The following is a 26,717-nucleotide window of genomic DNA, read 5'->3' on the forward strand; positions in this document are numbered from 1 at the left end:
CTCTTGACCTGGTGTCTATACCCTCACCCTCATATTTTCATGGATGCAACAGATCTGTTCCTAAATAATGTAATTTCTTTCTCCCCCTGTGTAGTTATACTGAGAGATAAAGTGAAGAACTTTTATACTCGCCTGCCATTCCAAAAATTGATGGGGATTTCCATTAGAAACAAAATGCCCATGTCGGAAAAATCCATTTCCAATGGGTAAGCTACATCTGTCACTTCAAGTATTTATTATTAAGAGTTTTCTATGTTCATAAAGACAGTGACTTAATATCAGTTGAAAGCACACACAGAAAAACCTGTAAAACTCAAAGTGAAGAGTGAAAAGGTAATGAGGAGGTGACCATACCTAAAAACTGTGGCCAAGTTCAACACAAAATCGAGCCCTGAACGCCCAGTCAGCTGACACAAAAGGGAAACACTGACCCAAGTCTTGTCAATTAACAAAAATTACCAAGTATTGTAGTGAACCGGATGAGCAAAGTCTCACTGTGCTGTATGCAGAATCTGGAGAAGCAGTGGAACTTTTAACAGGATCACAAGATGATAAGGACTTTGAATATGTTATACTTCTTATTTTTAAAAGTATGTTGTGATATATTTAGTTAGCTATTATTTAGTTGTTTTAATTGAGGGTGACATTTCCATCAGCTTAGTTTATGGATCTCATGCATCAGGATCACCAAGAGGACTTTTTTTAAAAAAATAAATTTTATTTATTTATTCGTGAGAGATACAGAGAGAGAGGCAGAGACATAGGCAGAGGGAGAAGCAGGCTCCCTCCTGGGAGCCTAATACGGGACTCCATCCCAGGACCCTGGGATCAGGACTTGAGCCGAAGGCAGATGCTCAACCACTGAACCACCCAGGCATCCCCCAAGAGGACTTTTTACAAACCACATTCCTGGGTCCTTTCCTGGACCTACTGAGTCAGCATTTCCTGGGGTGGGTCTCAAGACTGAATTTCAAGTAAGATTCTCCTCCCAGTGATTCTTTTCTACTTTAGAATTGGAGAATCATTGATCTATGATCTGTTGGTCTATGAAGTGTTGTTGATTTTTGAAACTATGTCATGTTGCTGGTGTTGAAGATCAGCTTTTGGAAAATGGAATTAAAAGGATGCTACAGGGCAGACTGTCTTGAGATCTGGTAGGGTGTCTCCTGTGATGATGGGACAGGGTTAGAGAAGGATGGTTAGAACCAGGGATCAGTTTGATCCTGGTGCTGGGGACTCAGAGAAGGGTGGTTCGATGGAAAAGCACCTCATTCAGGCTGGAGCTCAGCATTGGGCTTCCATGGAAGAAGAACAAAGTGATGGGTGGGCAAGTTGGGTGGGGCAGGACTCTGGGAGAGGGAGCTGTGGGACAAACGGTCCACAGGCATCAGGGCAGAGATGCAGTCAGCATTGGAAAAACTCCCCATGACCTGGAGGCTTTATCCACAAGGATGTGACTTGGGTTTGGGGGCTCTTAAGACAGAGCAGGAGAATGGCAAGAAGAAGGCAGGGTCCCTACCTTGAAAAGGAGCTGAGGAGTCAAGCCACCTCTCAGGAGTCAAGAATGGGTGATCACAACTGGGACACGTGATTAGGGTGAGAAATACTAGAACTGAGCCCAGGAGCACTGGGTTGGGGGCACGTAGGTGGCTCAGTGGTTAAGCATCTGTCTTTGGCTCAGGTCATGATCCTAGAGTCCTGGGATCGAGTCCCACATCAGGCTCCCTAGAGAGAGCCTGCTTCTCCCTCTGTCTGTGTCTCTGCCTCCCTCTGTGTCTCTCATGAATAAATAAGTAAAATCTTTAAAAAAAAAAAAGTAGCATTGGCTTGGAGCCACTGTTTCTCTAGGACAGGTCCTAGAAGCTGAAGGTGGGGTCTAGCAGCCACTGAATTATTAAGAAAAGTAGGTCCTGGGATGGGACCTGGATGTGCTGACCTAGCAAATAGGAGCCTGTTCTTGGAGTGTGATCATCCTACATTGCAGAGCAGACATGGAGGGAAGCTGTGTTGGGAGACAAATGCAGGTCATTTCCAATAGGACACCTAGTTGGGTCAGTAAATCCATAAGCCCATAGAATCCCCCATTTCTGAAGATGCCTTTTCACCTTTCCTACCATCGCTTCCTAGTCCCATAGCCCTAAGCTGGACTCTCTCCCAATCCGAACGGATTGGCTTATTCAGGACACTGGGTGAGCATGGCTTAGAGACGGGTACATAACAGACACAGAATAAATGCTTGATGAATGAATGAGCCAACGAATGAAGGAGAAAAGAGTAGAATTCTGTTTTCAGAAGGAACCTCAAAGCTAGGAGTTCACTTATGTGTATTAGCCAAAGCATCCCTACTTTTAGAAGTCATGAAGAAGAGAGCCCCTAGATGTAGGAATGACTGTAATTTGGTAGGTCCTGGGCCACCCACACAAACCCTCTTCCCTCTCTCTTCCTACTCCAGCTTCTTCGAATGTGAACGGCTGTGTGATGCGGACCCATGCTGCACTGGCTTTGGTTTTCTCAATGTTTCCCAGTTAACAGGTAGTCGTGATAATAACTCTGGCTGCCTGCACACAGCTCCTGGCAGCCTGGAGAGCATGCTCACACCTCTGGTCTCATGCTAGGTGGGGAGGTGTCATCTTTGTTCCCAGATGGGAAGTAGGGGCGGGGACAGGGGAGGTGGTTCATAATTGGGATACCTGGACATGGCTTCTGGCTCACTGCATGGGCACCTTTACACAGCACTACTGCCAGGCTAGAATCACCTCCCTCCATACTCTTGTATTATCTCTCCAGACCCAGCTCAGGCAGTTTGGTGGGATGAGCTTTGGATCTATCCATATGACCTGAATTGAAAAGTTGATTCAGTCGCTTCCTAGGGGTGTGATCCTAAAAAAGCCACTGCATCATAGAGCCTTGGCATCCCTTATCTGCAAATAGGAATACAAATGCTACCCCTCTCCTGGCATTTCATGAGAATCAAGTGATAGGATGCAGACAGAGCCCAAGCACAGACCTGGGCATGTGACGGGTGCCCCATAAGGATTAGCTGCCTCCATCCCTGTCCTCTTAGACCAGGAGCTCATTGCAGTACCCGGTTTTTCCATCAGTGACTAGGATCACACCTGGAATGAAGTAGAGTACCCCAAATATCTACTGGAGAATAAGTTTGCCGAATTTTTCTCATTCACATACAGTAGACTGTCTTGATCATTTTCCTGGTCCTGGTTACTGTTTGCTCCAGGAGGAGAGGTGATATGCCTAACTCTGAACAGCTTGGGACTTCAGACATGCTCTGAAGAAAACACGGGAGCCTGGCGCATTCTGGACTGTGGCTCCCCTGACACTGAGGTCCGAACCTATCCCTTCGGATGGTACCAGAAGCCTGGTGAGTGACCTGTCCCAAACAGCTGTGTGGGTGTCCTTAGTTGACCATTTCCCAACCATTAGGATGACATCCTTGGGCTGGGAAGTAGATTAGCTGGGATTCATTGGGTACAAGGGACAGAAACTGAGTCTGTTCTACTTAAGCAGGAAATAAATTTTTTAAAAGTCTGCTAATAGACTCAAAAGAAAGATGACTTGCTAGGTCTCTTGGATGTATTCAGCAGGAATGGATGGACACTTCTCCATCATTGGGTTTTGGTGGCTATAGTAAAGGTTTAAATTCAAGGGAGAGAGTTTGGCTCAGCTTGGGCTATGAGTCCTCCCACTGCCAGAGGGAGGGTAGGGAGGGTTGAGTGATGGTCCCAGAAAGACTGGATGTGTTGGGGGAGAGGAGGGTTCCCAAAGTATAGTTAAGGTGCTGTTGCTGGGCAGGGGAAACCAACAGATGTGCCCTCTGCCAAGTTCCCTTGTTTTTTTGAAACTTGTCACTTAATCAGGACAAAGGAGACTCATGGCCATCTTGGGGTGAGAAAAGAGGACACTGGTGTATATTTGACAACATACATGGAGTTGGGATTTCAGGGTTGAGGCAGTTGTTGCACCAGGGTGGCACTTCACATGTATATGCTGATTACATCCCAGCACATTTTAGGAGCTCAGTCTGAAACTGGTGAATGAATGAATGAATGAATGGTCTACATGCATGGTGTGATGGAGAAGCCCTTGTACTCAAATGAAAAGATATTAGTGTCTTCCCAACTCTGCCATCTACTGAAGGTTTATCTTTGGAAAAGTCTTCCCTTTCCTCAGTATCCCCATGGGTAAAACAATGAGTGAGACTTACTCTGGCCTTCTTGGTTCCTACCTTCCGGGTGTACATGAGTGTGGATTCACCTGGGGAACAGGAGGCAGCTGCATGGAAACTGGACATCCTCACCCTGTGTCCCAGAAGCAAATTCATAGACATGTCCCAGATACAAAAAGATTGAAAACCCCCTCTGAGTAGGTGTTCAATGGAGAGACTGCGCCAAGGTTCGTTATCTCCAATCTCTCCTACTAGTGGCTTCCTGTTTAGTTTTCAGAGTTGATTATTGGACAGATACTGGCCCTGCTGGGGCACCTGGAAATGAGAGTCATGGAATGTGTGGTTTGGAGGAATCTTAGAGATCCATAACTTTGATCTCTGCATTCTTCACATCACCCAACACAACACGCTGCCTTAAGGAGGGAAGGAGAGGAAACTTGGTGTTGCTCATGGGGCTGCAGAGTGTCCACACGTGTGCTGTATCCCTGCTCATGCTGGGGCTTCTACATGGGCGTATAATTCAATACTCCTGGTGCCCGTTGGAATTGGCATTATTTCCTCCATCTTGAGATGAAGGCATAGAAAGTTGAAGCTACTCAAGTCAAGCCACACAGCTGGAGTCAAGTTGCAAGCCCAGAGCTCATGACTCTAAACTTCACCCTCCTCCATTTTCCATGCTGCCTGGAGGGTCTTCTGTATCCCGGGAGTGATTGGATGGGAAGATGTCCAGACGCTTTGTTTGACTGGTTTTCCCCTCTTCAATTAACTAATAAGCAATTAACTAATACATTGAAAAAAAATAAAATAAAACTAATAAACTAACAGACCAAACCAGTCAGTGGTTTGGCTTCTGGTTCCAGAGCCATCTCCAGCTTGAGGGGCTGGGACCCCTTGGCAGAATCTGGCCCTTGGATCTTGTACATGTGCCTACTAATCTCCAAGGCATTCCTTGGCTTTGGGGCAGATTTATTTGGAGTTAATTATTAGCAGACTGAATGGAATCTTTCCTGCTGATGTCTACCTTGAGCATCCTGCGACTGATCCTTGATCTGAATTCACTCAGGGTCAGGGTTACGCTTTTCATTTTATTTTCACATCTTGATTTATTTTAGGGAAAACATCAGGGTTGTAGGATGAAAGAGCCTCACTGGGTTTCTATATAGAGAAGAATGTTCCATATAGGCTTTTCACTAACTCGCAGGGATGGGAGAGAAGCGAGTGCCCGCTGAGGACAGTGGCCCCTGCGGGAGACCCAAGGCCAGCTCTGGGTTTTGAGGGGGCTTCGAAACAGAAGTCTTCCCCTTCAGAACCTCCCTGCCCATCTCTCCTCCTGTCCGTCTTCCCATCTCCTCACCCCACCAAAGACTGAAAAATATCAGTTTCCATCCTCATCTTGCTCAGGGGAGAGTCGGGTAAAAAGAAGCTTAAGAAATAAGTCATTTGTTCAGAAATATCATGGGAATCAGACCAGAGCATTACAGCATCATGGCAGGAGTTGGAAAGGCAGAGAACCCAAGGTGCTCATTTTCCCCACTCGATTCCATCTGTTCTGTGTCTTTTCATCTGACAGCACAGACCACTAGCTTTTTCCAAACATATGTTTTGTGGGGTCAGGCTGGGGACTCAGAGTTCTGTCCAGAAACCAGAGGCCAGGGAATTAAGAATTCCCAGCAGTGCTCTCTTTCAGCGGACACTGACTGAGCATCGGCCATGCCCAGGGCCTCCGGTGTTGCTAATTCAGCTCTTCCTGTGGGGCTGGCTGGAGAAAGCATTGTAAGCATCATCTCATCTAATCCTCACAACCACTGTCAGATGAGGAAAGGGAACTCCAGGGAGGTCAAACCACTTGCCCACGGTGACACAGGAATTGTGTCTGAGTCACCCAGCCACATAACATAATGACTCAGTCAATCAGAAAGAACGAGGTCTGAGCTCTCAGACCTGTCATTTGCCTGCCCGAGCCTGGAAGGGAGCATAGGACCCCGATCTTCCCACCTCCATAAGTTCTGGTGCATGAAGCGTGCATTTGTCTGCAAAAATTCTTGCAAAGAATTTCCGTAATAGACCTTGCCCTAGCTTCAGATGCATGGCGTGGCCATTTAGGGGGCTGACATCTATACTTAGTCTTTACCACGGGCCTCTGATTGGGCTCCAGGCTGAGAGCCAGAGACAAGAAGCATAACACCTGTCCCATTTCCGAAGAACTACCCCTGAGAAAGGAGAAAGGAAGTGATACTCACTGAGTTCCTACTACATGTCAAACACCATGGGAGCTTGGGAAGTGGATGGCCCTGTCTGCAGAGGCTTTAGCTGGGCCGGGGAGGCAGATATGAGAGAAATGGAACATTTCTTGAGCAATTACTATTTGTCACAAGCAACTCTAGAGCACTTTGTCTCCTGTATTAATTTCCCACCCCCCTGGGAGTTGGCTCTCTATTCCTCTCCCCTCATGAGGAGATAATTATTCCCCGTGGAATCAGAGAGCTACAGAGAGATGTGGCTGACGATCCTGTGGTAGGATCCACAGGGGCTTCTGGAGCGTGAAAAGGATTGTGCCCAAGTGGCTCCAGGGAAGTCTGCATGTAGGTGAAGGCCAGCGGGCTGAAGGGAGCAGTGGCCACTGTGTGGGGACAAGCAGCAGGCCCTGGTGGGAAGGGTGCACCACCGTCCTGCCCTCCCAGCTTCAGAGAGCTTCAGAGAGCCACACAGCATCACACCATGAGCTCGGGACCAGGCTGTTTGCAGAGCAGAGACCAGAGCTTAGCCTCCTGGGATCCCGGAGCCCCAACAGGGGACCCCAGAGAGCCCGTGGCAATGCTCTTTCCGATTTTCCTGTCCACAGTGAACAGAAAGTTCCATGTGTCAGCTCAGAGCCTACCCAGGCTCATGCTGAGCAAGGGTGTATGCAAAGGAGGCTGTTTGTAGCCCCTTCCCGGCAGTGGGACCCGAGAGCAAGCATTCTTAGCCTCCTGGGTGACAGTAGTGGGCGCTGCTCTGTGGTTAGACAGTGCCCCAGAGCCCAGAGTTTTCTGGAAGGGGTGGGGGCCTCTGGGGCCTCTGTACCCTCCCTATGCTCTTTGAAGAGAGCTAGAGCCATTCTCTCCACAGCTGTGCGTGGTCTGCAAGTGGGGCAGGGTCTTTGGTTTGTTTATAAAGTCAAATGTGGCTTCTAAAAAAAAGAACCCAATCGAAGCCACATGGTTCCTGTCTTCTGCTAAGCAAATGTACGTGGACCTTGTAGCAGTTCTAGATACGGGAACGTAACCTGGGAAGGAAATGAAAAACCCTTCTAATTATGCCTCCGTGCAATCCACATCGAAACTGCCACATGTAGGTAGGGTTAGTGAACGGTCCACCCTTGGTCCTCACTCCCCTCTGGTTGACAAATCCTGCCTTGTACTCAGCCCCAAGCTGGCTCCAAACACCAGGCTGGCAATTTATTTATTTATTTATTTATTTATTTATTTTTTTTTTTTTTTGCTATAACATCTTATTTAGTCCCCAAGCAACCCGATGAGGTAGGGCCTGTTGCCGGCCCTATTCTGTTTCACTGGTGGCAATGTGAGCAGGAGCCCTGCTTTGTAGTGGTTGCCACTTGCCAGGCTGTAAACGTCCCCATCATGACTGTTTTAGGTTACCAACCTGCTTTCTATTTTACCCGAAAGGCAAAATCCTATTAGGAATCCTATTAAGATCCTATTAGGAAATACTGCCTTGGGGGATGAGAAGAGGTAAAGAAAGAACAAAAAGAGAAAAAAAAAAAAAAAGAAAGAAAGCAAGAACAGTGGGGCTATGTGACCTGTTCTCTGCTGAGATGAACTGCGTGGCAGGGCTCCCTATGTGGTTTCCAGTGATCCCTTAGCACAATAAAATTAACTGTATACTCTGTGTGTACCATATACATTCTTCACAATACCACACAACGCAATGCAATACAATACGATGATAGAGATGTTGCCTTTGCAAGCTGTGCTTCTTTTGAATTCTAAATTTCAAGATACATTTCCAGAAGCAGAGTTACTGAGGCCAAGGGTGGGAACATTTGAATGGCCTTGATACAGATGGTCTAATTGTTCTTTGTAGACTGCAGTCACGCTCAGGACCTTTGCTTTGCTCTGAGAACCACTCTCTTCCAGGAAAGACAGATATTTCAACAAACAAACCAGGCTGGCCCGCTGGGGGTAGTGGTGCATGGCGGTGGTTAGTAGCTCTGAGTGTAGCCTGAGCAGCTCGCAGAACGTAGGATGGCCAAAACCACAGCTCGGTGGTCCTCAGACCGTGTCCTTGGACCAGCATCGCCTGGGAACCTGTTAGAAATGCCAGACTACAGGCCCCACCCAGGACCTGCTAGATCAGACATGGTGGGAGTGGGGCTGGCTTGGTGGTGTTACTAAGCCTGGGAACCAGAGCCTTAGAATGATGACTGAGGGGAGAGCTGGTGTTTCCAGGCAGGTAGAGCCATGCAAACAACAACAACAATAACAACAACAAAACCCCCAAAATACTACAACTGGAGGTTCTAGAATGGAGTGAGGCTGGGTGAGCTGACCCAAAGTGAAGAAGGCAGGGGAGGGGAGGCACTTTAGGGATCAGAAGAAGGAGCATGACTCTCATCTGAGGCTATTCATGGAGGCAGACAAGGACAACAGACAGTGCCAAAGTGTGTCACCGTAGAAGGACAATGTTAAGAGTGAATAATGACCTGCATTTGTTGAGTGCCTACCGTATGTCCAAAGCTTTACATGTACCAGCTCATCTAAACCTTACAGACCTGAGACAGCTATGGTGGTAGCCGCCTATTTTACAAACAAGGACATCGAGAACAGGGAGATGAGGTAACTTGTCCAGGTCACGCAGAGGGAAGCATCCAAGCCAGTCTTGCCCTGGGCAGCTGACCCCAGAGCCCCGCCCTTGACTGCCTACCATGCCCCCTGCAGCTGAGCAAGGCAGGGGTTTCCTCATGCATTCCTAGTTTAGGCCACTGGGAGAGAACTCTGATGGGGCTTTAGGTCTGTTGAGGGAGAGAGGTCTGTTCAGGGGGAGAAGAGGATAGTTAACACTATGGATCACCAACTCAGTACGCCTGGTTTCTCATTTAATTTTTACAACATCCTCTTTTATCAATGCTGACACCAGGTCTAGACAAGTCAGGTGACTTGTCCCTTCACACTGCTTCTACATGGCACATGGAGATCCAGGTGCAGGTCTGTCTATGCTCAAAGTCCATGCTCTGTCCATCCCGCCATGCCACGTGCCATGAATACCTGCCACTTACTGAGCTCTTGCCCCATGCCTGGCACCGTGTTATCTCCTGTCATCCTCACGGTCATTCTCAAGGTAGATTGTGTTATCCTCATCGTGCACATGTGGAAATAGGCTCAGAGGGATGAAGTGCCTTGCCCAAGTGAACAGAGTCAGAGAGTGATGGCCGTAAGCATGTATGCTATCCCCAGCCTGTTCCCCGGGGACATGACAGGACTGCACTTGCTCACCCCCAACCTCACTGCTGGCTTTGGTCAGTGACATGTGTGCAAATGGGGTGTGTCCCCTGTAGGCAGAAGCCATAGAACAAGAGGGAAGTTTGCTGTGTTCTCTTTCCCTGCGGCAGTGTCATGGAAGCAAGGGGCATCACACCCAGACCCCATCCTTCACTTGGGGTCCGGGTGGGATGACAGAGCCAAGCCCCAGGCCACCTCAGCAGACACTGAGTGTGAGGCACAGACCATCTGAGTGGTGGTTTTAAGCCGCTGAGATGGGACTGTCACCTTGGCCCAACCTAGTCTCTCCTGACCCATTCAGGGTGTCTCCAGGAGCTGAACACAGCCTGCCTGCCCTCTAGATCCGATTTCGCCATCACCACCATGAACCTCTATTAATGCCTTTGAGGGTATAGGGGAGCTAAAAGGCTGATTCTTCTTCTTTTCAGCTGCTCGGAATGATGCTCCCAGTTTTTGCCCTGTGGTGACTCCACCTTCCCTTCCAGAGAAAGGTAAGTGCATTGTCTTTTCCACCTCCCTGATGAGACAGCCATCTCACCTTCTCTTCTTCTCCTCTTCCCTTAGTTTCACCCAGTGGCGGATAGCTCGCGGGGCCCTCTCACAGCCATTTATTTGAGCTCCTGTCAAGTGTGTGCGAGCGTAGATAGGGCTATGCCAGCACCACGCCCATTTCACAGTTGAGGAAACCAGCTCCCAGAGAAGAAATGCCTTCCTTGACCAAATGGTGCCACCCGTTGGAAGCAGAGGAGGGATTAGTCCAGTTCCCACACTTTTCATTTCAAGGATTGTTTTTACCCAGCCAAGGAATGACTGGACCTGTACCATCCTGGAGCAGTGTTAAGAATGGTGGCACTTATGTCCCCAAAGGGGAAGGACTAGCTATCAGTGCAGAGGAGTGGGGGCTCACAGCCCTCAGCCCACCGGGTGGCCTGGTGACATCTAAGGCAGGGCACCAAGCCTGGGAGTATGGCCCAGACTGAAGCTGCTGCCCCCTCCCGCACGTTGCACGCAGCCCCAGCACCGCATGTCCCATCTGGTCATCAGGCCGCAGGAAGCGTGGGGAGTGGGCGCAGTGGAGCCATCCCAGAGGGCGGTGAGCTGGGAGCAGGGCAGGTGAGCGTGGGCCTCGATTCACGTCCTTATTCTCCACGTCCTTCCCTAAGTCAGGAAATGACTCCCAGGGCCCAAGCGACATTAATTCCTGTCCTGTGACATGATGTCTGAGGAGCTCCAGACATCTGTCATTATGGTCCTGCCTAAAGAGTCAGAATATAGCTTGTGTAGGAGGGAGCCATTTAGCCGAGGCTGTGGCTAAAAGTATAAATGTCCTCAACCCAGGTTGTGAGTTTCTTCCACCCAGTTCAAAGAGCTAACTTTGGGGATCATGTGCACACACATATATTTTTTTCCCCTGCACATTCTATATGGAATTACATCTGTGTCTCAGCACCTGAAGACCTTCTGTCCAGGACTTGGGGTGCAAACACCACACGTGTACGATCTGGTGTCAGCTTTTAGAAGTACCATCAGGTAGGAGTCACCATTGGCCAAGAAACGCATGGTGGACCGGGGCGCTTAGGGAATGTCAACATACCCAGGGCCAAGCAGGGAATCTGTATCCCAGCCAGACTTTGGTCAAGGTTGATGTCAATTTTTATCAAGATCCTATAAAGGCAATTGAAATAACCAAATTGTCTCCAAAGATTTATGGTTTAAAGAAACCCAGCTGGTCCCTGGTCTTGCCTCTACTGCCTACCATTTCTATTTCCAGAAGCCTCTGGAACTGTTAACTCTTAGAGCTATTTTTTTTTTTTTCTCCCTCTGGCCTCTCTGTTTCTAAATAACACAGAGATCCTGCCATTCTTTGATTTGTCCGTCTTGGAAGCAACTGTCTTCCCGCCTTGATGGGGGAGGACTTGAGTTTTTGTTTTTGCTTTTTTTTAATCACCGTCTCCAATTTTACCCCTGCATCTGCAACATGTAGTCATGTTAGACTTGGGGTCAAAACCAAAGTGAGTGTTATTTGTTCCATCCACGTATATATGGCTCCCTGGGGAGCCCCCCAAAACAAGAACCACCTCCTGTTACCATTACCCATCACTGTGTGTGGGCAGCTGACCCTCCTGTTTCTGCCCCACGTCCCACACCAGCCTTCCACAGGACCTCATCCTTCTTGGGCTTCCCGGGGCGCCTGTGGAGCAGACAGGTCAAGTCCATACTCTGCTCTGCAGGCACCTGCATCATTAGCTCCTCCACGCTGACGTGTCCCTCAGCACGCCTCCCTCTCCTTCCCCTCACTGAAAAATTTGTTGAATTCCCTTATCTGCTCTTCGCTCATTCTTGTTTCCTCTTGTTATCTCTGCGGGTCTAGTCGTTTCAAGTTCCTCTACCTCATTTTGTAGGAGGGAGAGAGGAGAAATGTGCCGTATCTAACTAAATGGGAAAAAACATTCTTTTTCTTTTTTTTCTTTTTTTTGTTCAATGGGACTTTTATTTTTTTAATAAATTTAATTTTTATTGGTGTTCAATTTGCCAACATACAGAATAACACCCAGTGCTCATCCCATCAAGTGCCCACCTCAGTGCCCATCACCCAGTCACTCCCACCCCCCACCCACCTCCCCTTCCACCACCCCTAGTTCGTTTCCCAGAGTTAGGAGTCTCTCATGTTCTGTCTCCCTTTCTGATATTTCCCACTCATTTTTTTCTCCTTTCCCCTTTATTCTCTTTCACCATTTTTTATATTCCCCAAATGAATGAGACCATATAATGTTTGTCCTTCTCCGATTGACTTACTTCACTCAGCATAATACCCTCCAGGTCCCTCCACGTCGAAGCAAATGGTGGGTATTCATCATTTCTAATGGCTGAGGAATATTCCAGTGTATACATAAACCACATATTCTTTATCCTCATCTGTTGATGGACACCGAGGCTCCTTCCACAGTTTGGCTATTGTGGCCATTGCTGCTATAAACATCGGGGTGCAGGTGTCCCGGCGTTTCACTGCATTTGTACCTTTGGGGTAAATCCCCAGCAGTGCAATTGCTGGGTCATAGGGCAGGTCTATTTTTAACTCTTTGAGGAACCTCCACACAGTTTTCCAGAGTGGCTGCACCAGTTCACATTCCCACCAACAGTGCAAGAGGGTTCCCCTTTCTTCGCATCCTCTCCAACATTTGTGGTTTCCTACACCTTCTTTTTCAAAACTTTTTAGCATTTCAAGAAAACTCCATTTTGTCCCCTGCTCTGCACTAAGCATTCGATCTTCACACAAACCTCAAGAGACAGGTCCTCTTTTAATATCTGTTAGTCGCAGAAAATTCAAGCAATGCAGAAACATAGAAGAAAAGAAAATCACAGGGTTTCTTTCTTTTTTTTTTAAGATTTATTTATGAGAGAGAGAGAGAGAGAGAGAGAGTCAGAGACACAGGAGGAGGGAGAAGCAGGCTCCATGCCGGGAGCCTGATGTGGGACTCAATCCCGGGTCTCCAGGATCATGCCCTGGGCCAAAGGCAGGCACCAAACCACTGAGCCACCCAGGGATCCCCAATCACAGGGTTTCTTAGAAGTCATGTCACCTTAAATATTGCTGTATTTGCCTCTCATCTCCTTAGGCTTATTCTGTGGTCTGAAGTAGTTGTAATCTCTCTACAACATTGCTCTTTTATGTTTACCTAATAGAGCATCATGTGTATATTTCCAAATTGTTGTAGATCTCTCTAAATCATGCATTGGTGCATGCATATCTTCCTTCCTTCCTTCCTTCCTTCCTTCCTTCCTTCCTTCCTTCCTTCATCCACATTCCTACTGTCACGATAATCCCCATCTGGTGAGGAAGAAGCAGGTACAGACAGGTCATGTCTGTACCAGCGATGGTTTCTGTTCTATTCCATCAGGTAGGCACAAGGCCCTTCACTAACTCATTCCTCTCGTTTTGGACTCTTGATTGTTTATGACTCTTCACCTTTCTGGAAATGCCATGATGAATCCCTGAGTACATAAAGCTCTTCCCAAAGTCTAGGTTACTGGGGGGTGGGGGTGGGGGTGGGGGGTCACATTCTCCAAAGCAGAATTACCGGGTTTAACAACTTTATATTTTATATAAAATATTTTATATAAGATATAAATTTATTTTTTATATAAAACATTTTATATTTTATATTTTAAGACTCTGGGTTTGTGTTGCCAAATTAGTAGCCAACAGTTGTTCTTCGTGGCATCCTCGCTAGCCGTTGAGGGAGTTTCACCATCTGACTGTGGAAAAGTGTCCCGTGAGAGCTGAACCAACCAGGGCAAGGTTACCTTCAGGTGACCCCAGTGCTCCCGCTCTGTTTTTGTGATCGTGTGTATTCCTGGGACTTGAGTTACCATCTCGAGAAAGGACGTAGAATTTTGCTTCCCCCTTCATGCATGCGGACCGCAGATCTGAGTGGAACTTTCCAAGGCAGAATGACATGTCACGGTATTTTTAAACAAGTGTGATTTTGACAAGTGTGATGTAAAATCAGGAGGGATGTCAGAGCTGGCGCTCCATCTGTGCCTCGAGTTCCCAAATTGGAATTAGGCGTCTGGGCGTCTTCCTTGGCTGGGAATCGGTGGAAGGTGTGGGGGCACATTTCTGCCTCCATGGTACCGATATGTCATGTACATGGATTGTGTGTGCGTGGGAGTGTGTGTGTGCGCACGCGTGTGTGTACACACCACGTATGTGTCAAATGCTCATCTTTATGCACTTTCTGTTGGGGGAGAAAAGGAAATATTTATCAAACACCAAACATTTTACAAATCCTTTAGCGCTCTTAAGACCTTTGGATGGTAGCAAGGTCTGACTTTCAAATAAGGGTACGGAGGGTCTTTGAGGTTAAATGAACACCTGGGATTTGAATCCCCATGCATCTAGCCCCCCTCTGAGTTAGATGAGAATATCTGGTTGGAGTTTTTGGAAAGAGTGCCAGAGATAGACTTCCAGTCCTAGACTTATCTGGACATCTAATGCTTGGCCTTGTTTCTTGTGATGAGTCGGTACGAATAAAGCCACGCATTCAAAGCCTCTTTGAAGAGGGGATTCTGAGACCCTGATTGGCCAGTGGGGATGGCGTGAAGGGGAAGTTGACTTCTGAACTCTCACACATCTGTCTGCGGCACATACTCTGTACTAGGGCACTTCGTTTATGTTGCTCCACGGAGGTGTCTAACACACTAGCCAGCTTGAAGATGGCAGGAGTTTGTCAAAAGGCCAAGTTTCAGAAAGCCTTTCCTTCAGACAGAGTGGTTTGTGTGTGCAAAGGCCCAGGGGCACAAAATAGCCTGGGGCATTCAGACATTGGAGACTTTTCCATATGGTGGGCATAGTGCCATCAATGAGGTGAGGCAGGTAGATGAGCAGTAGAAAAAAGCTTTCATTTGAGCATGGAGCTGGCAGGAGACTCTGTATTGGGTTTGGCACTTGACCTTGGTAGTCTCTCTTGGGGTGATAGGTAAGGAGGAAAGTGGTAGTGAGCTCAAGGGTGACCAAGTCAGACAAATGTGTTAGGGCAAAACACTTCAGTGTAGTTAAATTCAGCGAATATGTGTAAGCCAGCCACCTTTTGGGTAATGGGTTCTGAATTTTCACTTACATTCCAGAAAAGGCCCTGTGCTGGGGATCAGAGGTCTTGATTGCAAAGATAGGAGCCCACCTGCTGGTCAGGAGGAAGGCACAGGAAGTCAGAATGTTAGACCTCCCCACTTACCACAGTGGGGAGGCCTCAGGAAGTTTCCCTCAAATTCACTGCAGACAGGCAGGGAAAGCACCACAGGTGTGGGTTGGCCATACTGGGTTGTAAAGAAGGAGGGTGCATTTGTCAGATGCCAAGGTGGGAATAGGACGTGTCCTGGGTAGAGGGCAGTGCACGAAGAAAAGGCCAGGGGTGTGCATCGGCACCGTATATGCAGACAAATGCAAGTCCCTCAGGATCATGGAGCCAGCAAGCAGCAGGAAGAGGCTAGCTGGGGGACAGGGGCCACTAAATAGAGTGTTTCAGGTACCACATATCCGTGAACTGCTTTACGCAGTTGCACGGGGAGCTTTAAAACTATTTGAAAGCTCTCCTTTGGGGATGTGAGGAGGATGTATTCGTGGATGGACAAGCTCGATTTCGAGAAAATGTGGGCAGTTGTGTCATCTGTGTACACAGTACCATTTTACTCTTTGGGGAAAATAATTGTATCTTTTTTAAAACCAATGAAACAGTAATGGTGTTATTTCTTTATGAGAGAACAACATCCGATGCTTCTTAAAAGACCCACAACGACCAATCCAGAGAGGATGCTCATGGTTAGCAGGAATCATCTTCTCAGGCCTTGGAACCTGTCTCCTCCCTCTCCTGCATGCTCAAACATGGGGTATTTGGAGTGCAAATCAGAGGAAAACATGGAATATGAGTCTTTGGAAATCTGTTTCTGTGTTCTAAGTTCATTCACCTGAGGCAACTGCCCCTTGGAAAATGCTCCAGCCTTTGAGCGTGAGGCCCCTCAGAGCAGCAGGTGCGGGAGGTCTGTGAGTGCCCTTGCAGCTGGGAGGGTGTAGGTGGTGCCGAGAAACATGCCTCCTTCTGGTGGGCCCAGCATCCCAGCACCTCTCTGTATGGCCTCCTGGAGCTCAGGGACAACCACCAGCCCCAATTCCAGGTGATGGAAGTGGCTGCACATATGGTCTTTTGGATCACACAATTATGGTCCATCAGCGTTGTCTGCCTCGCCTCCATCCTTTACCGTCGGCTGTGCCAGTGGGTTGATGGAATTCAGTTGATCTTTTCTGCAAATGTTTTCCATTAAGCTGGAGAGTTGTGTGATCCCAAAAAATGTCAGTGCTGGCAGGGAGCGTGCACATCATCTAATTGAGGGAAACAACAGGACATGGCGGAGCCACGGGCTTTGAAGTCAATCCACTCAGCTTCCAGTCCTATTCCAGCTCTCACCCACCAATGCCTGGGGCCATGTTTCTCAGCCTTGTGATGCCTCTGCTTGCCTCTTTGAAATGGAGATGATGGTAGAAAATAAGACAGATGAATCTAGTAGGCTTGTGTTGAACACTAAGTGAAGTACCATGCTCTGCACAGAACCTGATGCAGAGTGAGTATTTAAGAAATATCAGCGATAATTCACAAATCTAAACCCATCTTTCTGTGGAAGAAGAAACAGGCAGAGAGAAAAAAATGACTAGTAAGTCACAGCCATTAACTGGCTTAATGGGCAAAGCTATAAACTTTTTTAAAAAAGATTTTATTTATTTATCCATGAGAGATACAGAGAGAAAGACAGAGATGTAGGCAGAGGTAGAAGTAGGCTCCATCTGTGCCTCGAGTCCCTGTGGGGAGCCCAATGTGGGACTCGATTCCAGGACCCCGGGATCACGCCCTGAGCCGAAGGCAGACACTCAACCACTGAGCCACTCTGGTGCCCCCAAAGCTATAAACTTTATATATATATATATATATATATATATATATAGAGAGAGAGAGAGAGAGAGAGAGAGAGAGAGAGAGCAGGCAAGCTGGGGCACTGGCAGAGAGAGAGAGGGAGAGACAAAGAATCTAAAGCAGACTCCTTGCTGAGTGTGGAGCCTGATGCGGGGCTTGATCCCATGACCCTGAGATCACAACCAGAGCCAAAACCAGTCAGATGTTCAGCTGACTGAGCCACCCAGGCACCCTGACTTTAAAAATTCCTCTTTATTGGGTTATTATGTCAATCACTGTGCTAAGTGTTTTCCATATTTTAACCCTCACAACTGCCCTATGAGGTGTGCGTGATTGTGTCCATCTTACAGATTTGGAAGCTCAGGGTCAGAGAGGTCCAAGGTCACACAACTGGTAAATGGGAGAGCTTGGATTCAAACCCAGTTCAAATTCAGATCGAGTCTCCCCACTGAATCTGCTGACTGTTGTCGGTTGAGTTCCTCGGGAATCAGACTCTGCGGGTCATTGTTTAGGGAATGGTACCCACAGAGGTGGGAGGGGGAACGGGAAGGTGCACGACTGGCCGGAAAGAGGAGAAGGTCAGCTGCAGTGTGGTCTCAGTTACCCTTTCAGGGATGCTAAGATGACCTTCGAAATGTCTCTGCCATCACGTAGGTCACACGTGGATGTGGGCATGACCCTCTGTGGGCCGGTGTCCCCACAGGGGCTGACAACAGGTCCAGCCTGCCAGCAGCTCTCCCAGCCGCTGGGCAGACGGGTTCATTCCTGACATCAAGCGTGCACCCCAGGGGTGGCAGATATATTAGTCTCCCCAAGGGTGCATTTGAGGGCACAGTAAGTGCTAGTACAGACTGTGCAGGTGCATTGTCACCTTCCTTTGAGCCACTAGACCAATGGGTGACACAGTGACCCCCACAAGGGCTACTTCGTAATCCTTTTGGTCCTGGGGCTGAAAGGCCCAGGTGGTCAGGCGTCAACTCCAAAAGCTTGTGTCACTTACATCTTTCCAAATACGCAGAGTTTCCGTGCACGTGCACCCTGTCGAGGGGGCTCACGGCACATAGCATGCAGCTACTGCATGAGACCTGCTGTCCTGGGATGAGTCCTGAATCCCAGGGACCCACTCCCGTCCCCCAGCAGGGCGTGCAGCCGGGATGCTCCACTGCCCAGGCAGCTGCTGTCGGCAAGGCTGAGCATGCTCTGGGCACAGCTTCAGAACCAGCAGCCTGTCTGGACCTCTCCTCTGAGACCCAGGGGCCGAGACGCAGAAGGACACAGCTAGCAACCTGGGCCCACAGCAATGGCAGATGGAGGGAAAACGGCGGGGCCTCCTCCTAGTGAACCTCTATGGGGCTCACTTGTCCTCCGCTCTGAGCTAACGTCACCACCTGTGCCTCTCCACCCCTCACCCTGCTTTGTTGTCAGCTGTGAAATCTTTACACCCATTTACTTCTAGAATATCTGTCTGCCCTTTCCTCCAGAAGGGAAACAGCACAGGGCAGGGGCTTCATCTGTCTTACTCACTGCTGTCGTCTTAGCTTCTAGAAACTTGCCCGACACCCAGTTAGCACTCACGAGGTATTTACTGAATGAATGAGCGTACTGGTTCTTGCTTGCCAGATTTTGCACTCCCTGAAACTGAATTTGTAACTTATGGCTTGATCTTTCACACCAGGCGCTCAGTGTCTGGTACGCAGTAGATGCTCAATATTATTTCACTTATAATTGTCAGGTTTACTGTGTGTCTGTTCAGTTTGCCCTGGGTCAGTATATAAAGCCAATAGTGATTCAATTAATGTTTGTTGGAAGGCAGGATAAATGGTGGGGTATCGGAAGCTGCCAGGAGATGGGAATCCTTTCTTTGCACTCCTTAGATGTATGATCTTGACCAATTTAAGAACCTTTCTGAATCTCAGCTGCCTCATCTGTAACATGGAGATGGTGATGCCTACTCTCAAAGGTGTTGTTATTAGGCTTGAAAGAGACATTATATGGAAAATTCCTTCATCCAGTGTCTAGTGAAGGTTGGCTTTGTTGGAATTCCTAAATTACTTCAAGTATTGCCAGCTCAAGGGGATCCCTTTCACAGGTAATATTTATGAATGTTGCCTCATGCGATCCTGAGATTATACTGTACAACCCGAGGAGCTGTACATAGTCAGCCTGGGAGGCACTTGAATGTTTGCTGAATGATTGTGTCTTAAGTCCTTGTTGGATCTTAGGGGATGGAGAAGACTTAAGATTTTCTTTAGAAACTTCTTCCTCAGGACCAGTTTTGTACCTAGCCTATCAAAGATTCACTCAAATTTAAGGGAGATAGAGCCAAAAAGAAAATATGCCAATTTAGCACCTACCTTTTGGGTTTGGTCATTCAGACTTCAGCTTGAAAGATTTTTTTCAAGTCTCTTGCTTAGCTATAGGAGGTATTTATTTTTTTATTTTATTTTTTTAGCCTGAAATCAATCAGATACCACATGATAAAAAATGTGAGATGGAGGGAACTGACTTTTGGTTTTACCCAATTTTCTTCCCCTTACTATTTTTTGCTATTCCTGGCCTTCAGCCCACTCTGGGAAACTCATAACTTCATGCTCCTCAGCACTATGCCTCCCCTCCGGAACTTCCATCTCAAGGCAGGGCTCTATGATGAAAGAAGTGGTTTCTTTTTCCTACTCCCAAATCAGTCTTACTTAGCTAGCCATCATTAGTAGAAGCTTCTTGCTTATTTACTGTTTCATTTCCTAGGGCTCTGCTAGAGAACTCTTGTCAAACCTGATGGAGTTAACAGAATAATTCACCCTAAGGTGAAAATGATGAATATTATTTTTATGATATTTTCTACAAGAGTTTTCACGTTTTAACAAGTAGAAACCAGAAAAAAATTATTCCTCAGACCATTTGACAAGTATTGGGAGGAAATATTTTAGATAGTTTGCCTTTCCTAGAGCCCTTCAAGTCATTCTATGTAGCCAACTATGAATTAAACCATCCCTGAATGCAGTCCATCAACAATGGGAGATTTCCTCTCGTTTCATGGATTATAATAATATTAACTTGATTAAAAATAGTAATTTCATGTTATACATGGCTGGTACTATGTAAGTTTTGTTTTAATGATCCTCTGGTCATTCCTCATTTATTCTTCCCACTGGTGAGTCTCTGCTCAATTCCCTGACCTCCTTGGAGGATCTGGATTTGATTTATGAAGGAAGCAGTCACCTTCTCTCCTATGTGTGCAAAGTCCAGGAGGTGAGAGAGCCCAGCTCAGGAGGGACCAAGGGAAGGCCTCAGTATGTATGAGGTGTCTAGCGTCATGAAGGGACCAGTGAGAGATGAGGTGAGAAGGGGATGAGGTCAGAGAACGAAAGGAGAAGGCCTCGGTGGTCTTACTGTGATGGAGATTGAGGTGATGAACTTCCTGCCACTGGAGTATTCAAGCATGTTGGAGATGCCTTTGCTGTGTGAGGAGGTGGCTTAAATGACCTCTAAGTTTCCCTTTGGGTTTTCTATTTCTGTAATTCTAATGATTGGCCCAGTTATGCTTTAAGGTGTGGCTTTTGTTTTTCTGTTTTTGTGATAACTTACACATAGGCCAGCAGGTTTTTGGCAGATGTTTGTAGAAGTAGAAGCAGTGAAGCAGAGAGACTTTGGCTTTGGGCGAATCTGGGTTTCAATTCTAGTTCTGTTCTTACTCTGTATGATCTGGGGCAAGTCACGTCACTGCTCTGAGCCTGAGTGTCCTGAAGGCAGATTTCTTAATATCCCAGCATCCACTAGTGACTGGGGGATTTGAATGGAATCATGGAGGGAAGCACCCAGCACAAAGCCTGACACACACAATATGTAACTGATAGTGGTGACAGCCACAGCTGCCCTTACTGCTTCCACACCTGGAGGGCCAGAAGGTCTGAGTGAAGTCTCAGGAGTCTGACTTCTGGGGTCCAGACCAGCTGCATGACCCAGAGTGAGTTACCCACAGTCCACTGAGGTCAGGCTAGCCTGCCTGAAGCTGTTGTTCAGCTTCCAGAGAGAGACTTCTGCATTATTGGAACTACTTTGCTCAGCTCATATTGGTTCTCCGTATGCATTTATGTCTCTGACCTTCTGCAGTTTGACCCAGCACCCAGGATCACATGCAATGATCTCAAGAAAGAGGAGTTCACATGCTCTCAGAAAACCCCATCATCGTACTATCTTCCAGGTCGCCTTTATATGTGGGAGGATTTGAGGGGGTCCACCTGATAGGAGTTGCACTTCTTAGAAATCTGCTGCATCCCGAGGCTTTGAATTTCCAGTAGGAATTTTGCTTGTGATGAACTTAGTAATTTGTTAGGAGGACATGCAGGGAGGGTTGCTCCAAGTCTGGTTTCATGCGTGTCTTTTTTATTTAGAAATTTTCTCTAGCCGTGTCCTTGAAGTTAATGGTGTAAACGATGATTATTCATCAACCCGCAGCTCATAACCTCAACAGATGCTGGACCATTTTAGATGCCTCTGGAAATATTGGCCTGCAAAGAGCATGCCACTAAAGGGAACCACTTTATGTCTGAGGTTGAGTCATGAGGAGAAAGGGGTAACTGTGGGGAAGTAGGACCTGGGAGGAGGTGTTCTTGGTCAAGTCTTTGGTTTGCCATCCATGAGCTGTGATCATGGCTGTGTCATTCATTCACCACCTCTGAGCTTCCATTCAGCCCCTTGAAAATAGTAATAGTGATACAACTGATGGACTCATTTGATGAAGTGATTAATCTTGCAGTGTAAATGAAATGCTTCATAAACTGGAGTGCACCACATAAAAGTGAGATGTTATGAAATTGGTGGGCCATTATTTGTTTCGTAGATGATTAGTTGATCACGTATCTACTCTTTTAATAATTATTTACTGAGGTCTTATAGTGAATAATTATAGTATTAATATTTATAGAGATAAAAAATTGGTATCCCATTTCTTTATTAATCAAGGAACTTCATTAGTTCATTAAATACATATTTATGAATTGGGCAGTTCATACAAAATAGTGATATCATTATTCTTGTGTAGCACATGGGATGCTTAATAAATGCCACCTACCACTATATTACTATTTTTATTGTTAATAGTTTTATATACTATTATGATTGGTCTTGGAGCAGCAATGAAAAACTGAGGCAGAGTTTTTGATCTCCAGGAGCTTATCCTTTAACAGAGAGATAGAAAACAAGGAAATTGCAATGTAGTGTGTTACTGGAAGAGTAGAAATATTAGTCGGGGGCAGCCCTGGTGGCGCAGCGGTTTGGTGCCACCTGCAGCCTGGGGTTTGATCCTGGAGACTGGGGATCGAGTCCCACATCGGGCTCCCTGCATGGAGCCTGCTTCTCCCTCTCCCTCTGCCTGTGTCTCTGCCCCTCTCTCAGTGTCTATGAATAAATAAATAAAATCTTAAAAAAAAAGAAATATTAGTCGGATGGGTTGGGGGTGATGGTGGAGGTGGGAGCCTTTGAAGGATTGTAAAGGAAGTGACATCCAAATTGTGTCTTGAAGGATGATAGGAGTTCATTATAAGGTTAAACTCACTTCATCTTATAAGTGCATGTTGAATGAAAGGAGTAGTGAACAGTCCTACAACATAGAGTGATTTGCTAGACTTCCAGATGTGGGTTTGGGATGGTAGGGAACAGACTGATGCGAGCTGTAGCTGAAGGGGTGGGTAGGATTGCAAGGAACCTCAGGGGCCATGTTTTTTTTTTTTTTATTTATTATTTTAGGGGCCATGTTTTTGCTAGAAATTCAGAAGGCATGTGTTGGAAGAGTATTGGCTTATAATGGTAGAACCTGAAATTTAGACATGAAAGAAAATTTATCTTAACTTTCCTTCTGTGATGTCCTTTCTAGACAGATATTCGGTCTATTGGATACCCGTCAGGGACAATGTTTAACATTTCAGGCTGGGGAGTCCCATGGGTAGTGGTGCTAGTTCTTGAGACAGAAAATGCAAGAAGGGAACCAGATGAAGAGTGTGGGTGAGGATGGAAGTAAGAGTAAGTCTTCATGCTTTCAACATGCTGACCTCAGGATCTCTTGGGGACATCTGCTGGGAGGGGTCCGGTAAGCATGGACTGTCTCAGCATAGGGCTTGGGTGAAGCCTCTGGCCTGGAGATAATCTGATAATCATCAATGTGTCAGTATTTTAAGTCATGGGGAGAGTGAGATCGCCCGTGGAAAGTGTGTTAGATATCAACAGTAAAGGTCAAGGACAGACCCCTGCAGAACAGCAGCATTGAAGGGAAGAGCAGAAGAGAAGCCAGAGGAGGCTTGCTGGTGGTGCGGGATGTCATGGAAACCAGGGGAGGGAGATGTGACCAGCAGTTTCTAGGAAAATGGGGATGGACCGCAGACATTCCTTGGGTTAACCATGGAAAGCACTTTGCAAATGTAGTGGGATGATGAGGGAAAAAATGATAGTGGTTTGAGAAAATGGAAACTATAAACTTTTCCTAAGAATGTTGGCTCTGAAGAAAAAGTAAGAATGACATTGACAGCTAAGAAAGAAGGTGATGCATTCGGTGGTACCCATCCATTTCTAGGTCATGAGCCACCCCTGATGATGTATTGAAACAGAATCCCCACCCATGCATAACAGATTTGGTCTATATTTGCAGGGAAATCAGCCCCTAAAATCCAAACCCTGAGTTAAGAGATGTGGGTTAGAGTAACATGTTGTTTGGGGGCCACATTTGAGTATGTTTCTATGCTAGGAGTAAAGTATCAGTTTCTAGGGATAGGCTGAAGGCAGAGGAGGGAAGGGAATGAGGCTGGACTGGGGGTGTACTTGGTTGTGGTTGCCCCTGAGGGGGTGAAAAAGAACTAGCTCTAGAGCACAGATTAGGGAACTGGCCATCCTTCCTCCATTTAGGAGAAAGAGAGAAAGATGGGGTGGTTCATAGAGAGTGGAGAGGGAGACGCAGAGTTGAGGCCAATGTTGATGACAATCCGTCTTTTTTCTAAAAAGCAAGAAGCTGGGTACCTGCTGAGCATGCCCGGTCCTTGATGACACTGGGCCCTTTGCTGGATGGAGCAGCAAGCACTGGGGGCAGTGGTTGCAGAGACTAGAAGGGGGCATGGACTAAGGTTCCAAGATGTAGAGGGTTCAAGTGAGGATGGAGAGCCAAATGTTGGGAAGGTGCCAGTCTGTCTGTGGAAGTGTCTCTGGTCATGCTCAGCTGACAAAACAAAGCTGCAGAGAAAGCAGCTCCTTGGATTAATCCAACTGGGAGGAGAGACAGTTGAGGGCAGTGGCAAAAGAGAAGGTGACAAGATGGACCAATGGGTGGCCTGGCTCACAATAGACCAATGAAAGGGGATAATGAGGAGTGGGGAAGAGAATGGAATCCCAGGGAAAGCCAGAAGCTGGTTTAGGTGGGATCAAGTGTAAAACTGTTGGACAGAATGGGGATCATGGATTGAACAGCAAGTGGAGCTTAGGAAAAACAAGATTTAAATGGCCTTGGCATCCAGCGCCATGGCAGGATTAGGGTTGGTTGTGGAGATTCTTGGCTGGAGTGAGTGGACATAAATGTCTCCAGGACTGAAGAGGGCAGGAAGCTGAGACCAGAGCGATGAGCAGACCCTTGTAGATGGTAAGGTCACCCAAGATTTTAGCAGGGGTTGGGGTGCAACTGAAAATTATAGAAAAGAATTTGAAGAATGTGGGAGAATGACCAGGCATCTCCAGTTGAGGGTGGTTAATGAAAAAGACTAGAACTTTCCATACTCAGGAGGTTGTGACACAAAGCAGGGGAAGGAGCCATTATGACCATGGTAAGGGCCCATGTTTTCAGGCCACAGTACTGGAGAGGGAAGAGGCAGGGTCAAGCATCAGCTGTGACAGCAGTGACATAATTTCAGGGATCTGGGAGCAGCAGGAAGCTGGACCTGGAGCCAGGATAAGGCCACGTGGATGTGAAGAAGACAGGTGGGCTTACATTCTACTACTGGATTGGAGGCTTACATTGTACTCTGGGACAGCTCATGGTCGCCAATTTTTTGTTCTACCAAATAAGGATGATTTTTATAAAACAAAAGCAAATGGATCATCATCATTTTGTAAAAGGACTTGAACGTGCCAAGTCAGGAAGCACGACTGACAACAAACCAAAAAGCGTGATATTTTGCCTTCCAGACGGTGTCTCTAGAGTAATCCTCATCTCTGGAGAAAGTACAAAACTCCCTCTCAAGTAGCCTGTTGCAGCTTTTGGTCCCCAGAAAGTAGAACACCCCCCCAACCTACCCCCTCCCCACCCCAGTCCATCATGTCACATACAACTGCAACCCATGACCCTTCTAGACCAGTGCTGGCAAGCCATAGCCTGCAGCCTATTTTTGTATTACCCATGAACCCAGAAGGGCCTTGGACATTTTTAAAGGACTGTATAAAAATATAGAGAGAATACGCACTAGACAACCAATGTAGCCAGCAAAGCCTAAAATATTTATTATCTGGACTCTAACAGAAAAATCTTGCTGGCCCCTGGCCTGGCCTGAAGATCTGTTGTCTTCTGTGGGCTTTATCCTAAGTCCTTGAGTTACTTCAGTGGATCTTTTCTGGTCCTCCTGGGCCACATGCCTGAAACCATGCCCTGCTGTGTGACTGTCTAGACCAGGGAGGTGAGGCAGTGGCAGTGTCATATCAGGACTATTACTGTTCATGATTTGGTTGAAAATGCCCTATTTTGGAAGCAAAAGCTTATATGCCCTCATGCATCGAGCAACATGGCCCAGAGGTAGGAGCTCTGGCTTTGGAGGCTGAGACACAGGGCGTCAAATCTCTAATACGTGTTATGGAGCACTTACTGTGCACCAAGCATTTTGTAGGGATTGATCCGTTCAGCCCCCACCCTGTGTCCAGTGCCCACTGACTTCTTCATGCCATGACTACATGAGGGATGATGACATCTCCATATGTAAAACCCGGTGAGAAGACCAGCCCTGGCTGCCTGCCCCCACCCCCAGGAGGGCTAGAAGCATCAGGAGTAAACTGAGACCCTTAACATAAGGGAAGCTCTGCCCTAGGACACAGGTGACACAACTCTTCCAATATATACATGGAAACAAGATAATATTTAAAACTGAGAGTGTAATGTACCCAAAGCCAGAGCTGGCAGCTGGCAGGAGTGAGATTCAGTCAGATGGAGGGATCCAGAATGATCCCTCTCTAGAGCGTGCAGGGCCACCCCTCTGGTTCACCTCTGAGTACATGGCCGATCGTGGAAGAAATAGAACAATCCATGTAGCACCTTGTAGTGTGTCTAGTAAATAGGAGATGCTTCATATTAATATTAGCCGTTGGAATAGGGATAACTTTACATGGTAAGAATTATCAGGATTGGCATTTCCGTGTCAGAGCACAAGAGTGAGGCACAGCAGGCTCTCCGTGACTCAAGGAAAGGATGTTTCTTACTGACCATTCGCTTACTATATTCCTCCGCTAGGGCTGCCATAGCAAAATACCATGAACCGGGGGCTCAAGCAATGGGAATTTATTCTCTTGTAGCTTTGGAGGCTGGAAGTCCAAGATCAAGGTGTTGGCAGGGTT

General features: G+C 47.1%; 1 protein-coding gene across 2 annotated transcripts in view; it reads left to right on the plus strand.

Moving 5' to 3' along the window:
- The window catches only part of TG (thyroglobulin), a 248,977-nt gene that overhangs the window by 92,023 nt on the left and 130,237 nt on the right, over positions 1-26,717 (plus strand). For both annotated transcript variants that reach the window (XM_072774560.1, XM_072774561.1), the window contains 4 exons: positions 95-206; positions 2,453-2,532; positions 3,236-3,379; positions 10,110-10,172. In XM_072774560.1, coding sequence (XP_072630661.1) covers positions 95-206; positions 2,453-2,532; positions 3,236-3,379; positions 10,110-10,172 — 399 coding nt within the window. The remainder of the gene's footprint in view (positions 1-94; positions 207-2,452; positions 2,533-3,235; positions 3,380-10,109; positions 10,173-26,717) is intronic.

This window comes from Canis lupus, chromosome 14 (genome assembly GCF_048164855.1).
Source record: "Canis lupus baileyi chromosome 14, mCanLup2.hap1, whole genome shotgun sequence".
Lineage (NCBI taxonomy): Eukaryota > Metazoa > Chordata > Mammalia > Carnivora > Canidae > Canis > Canis lupus.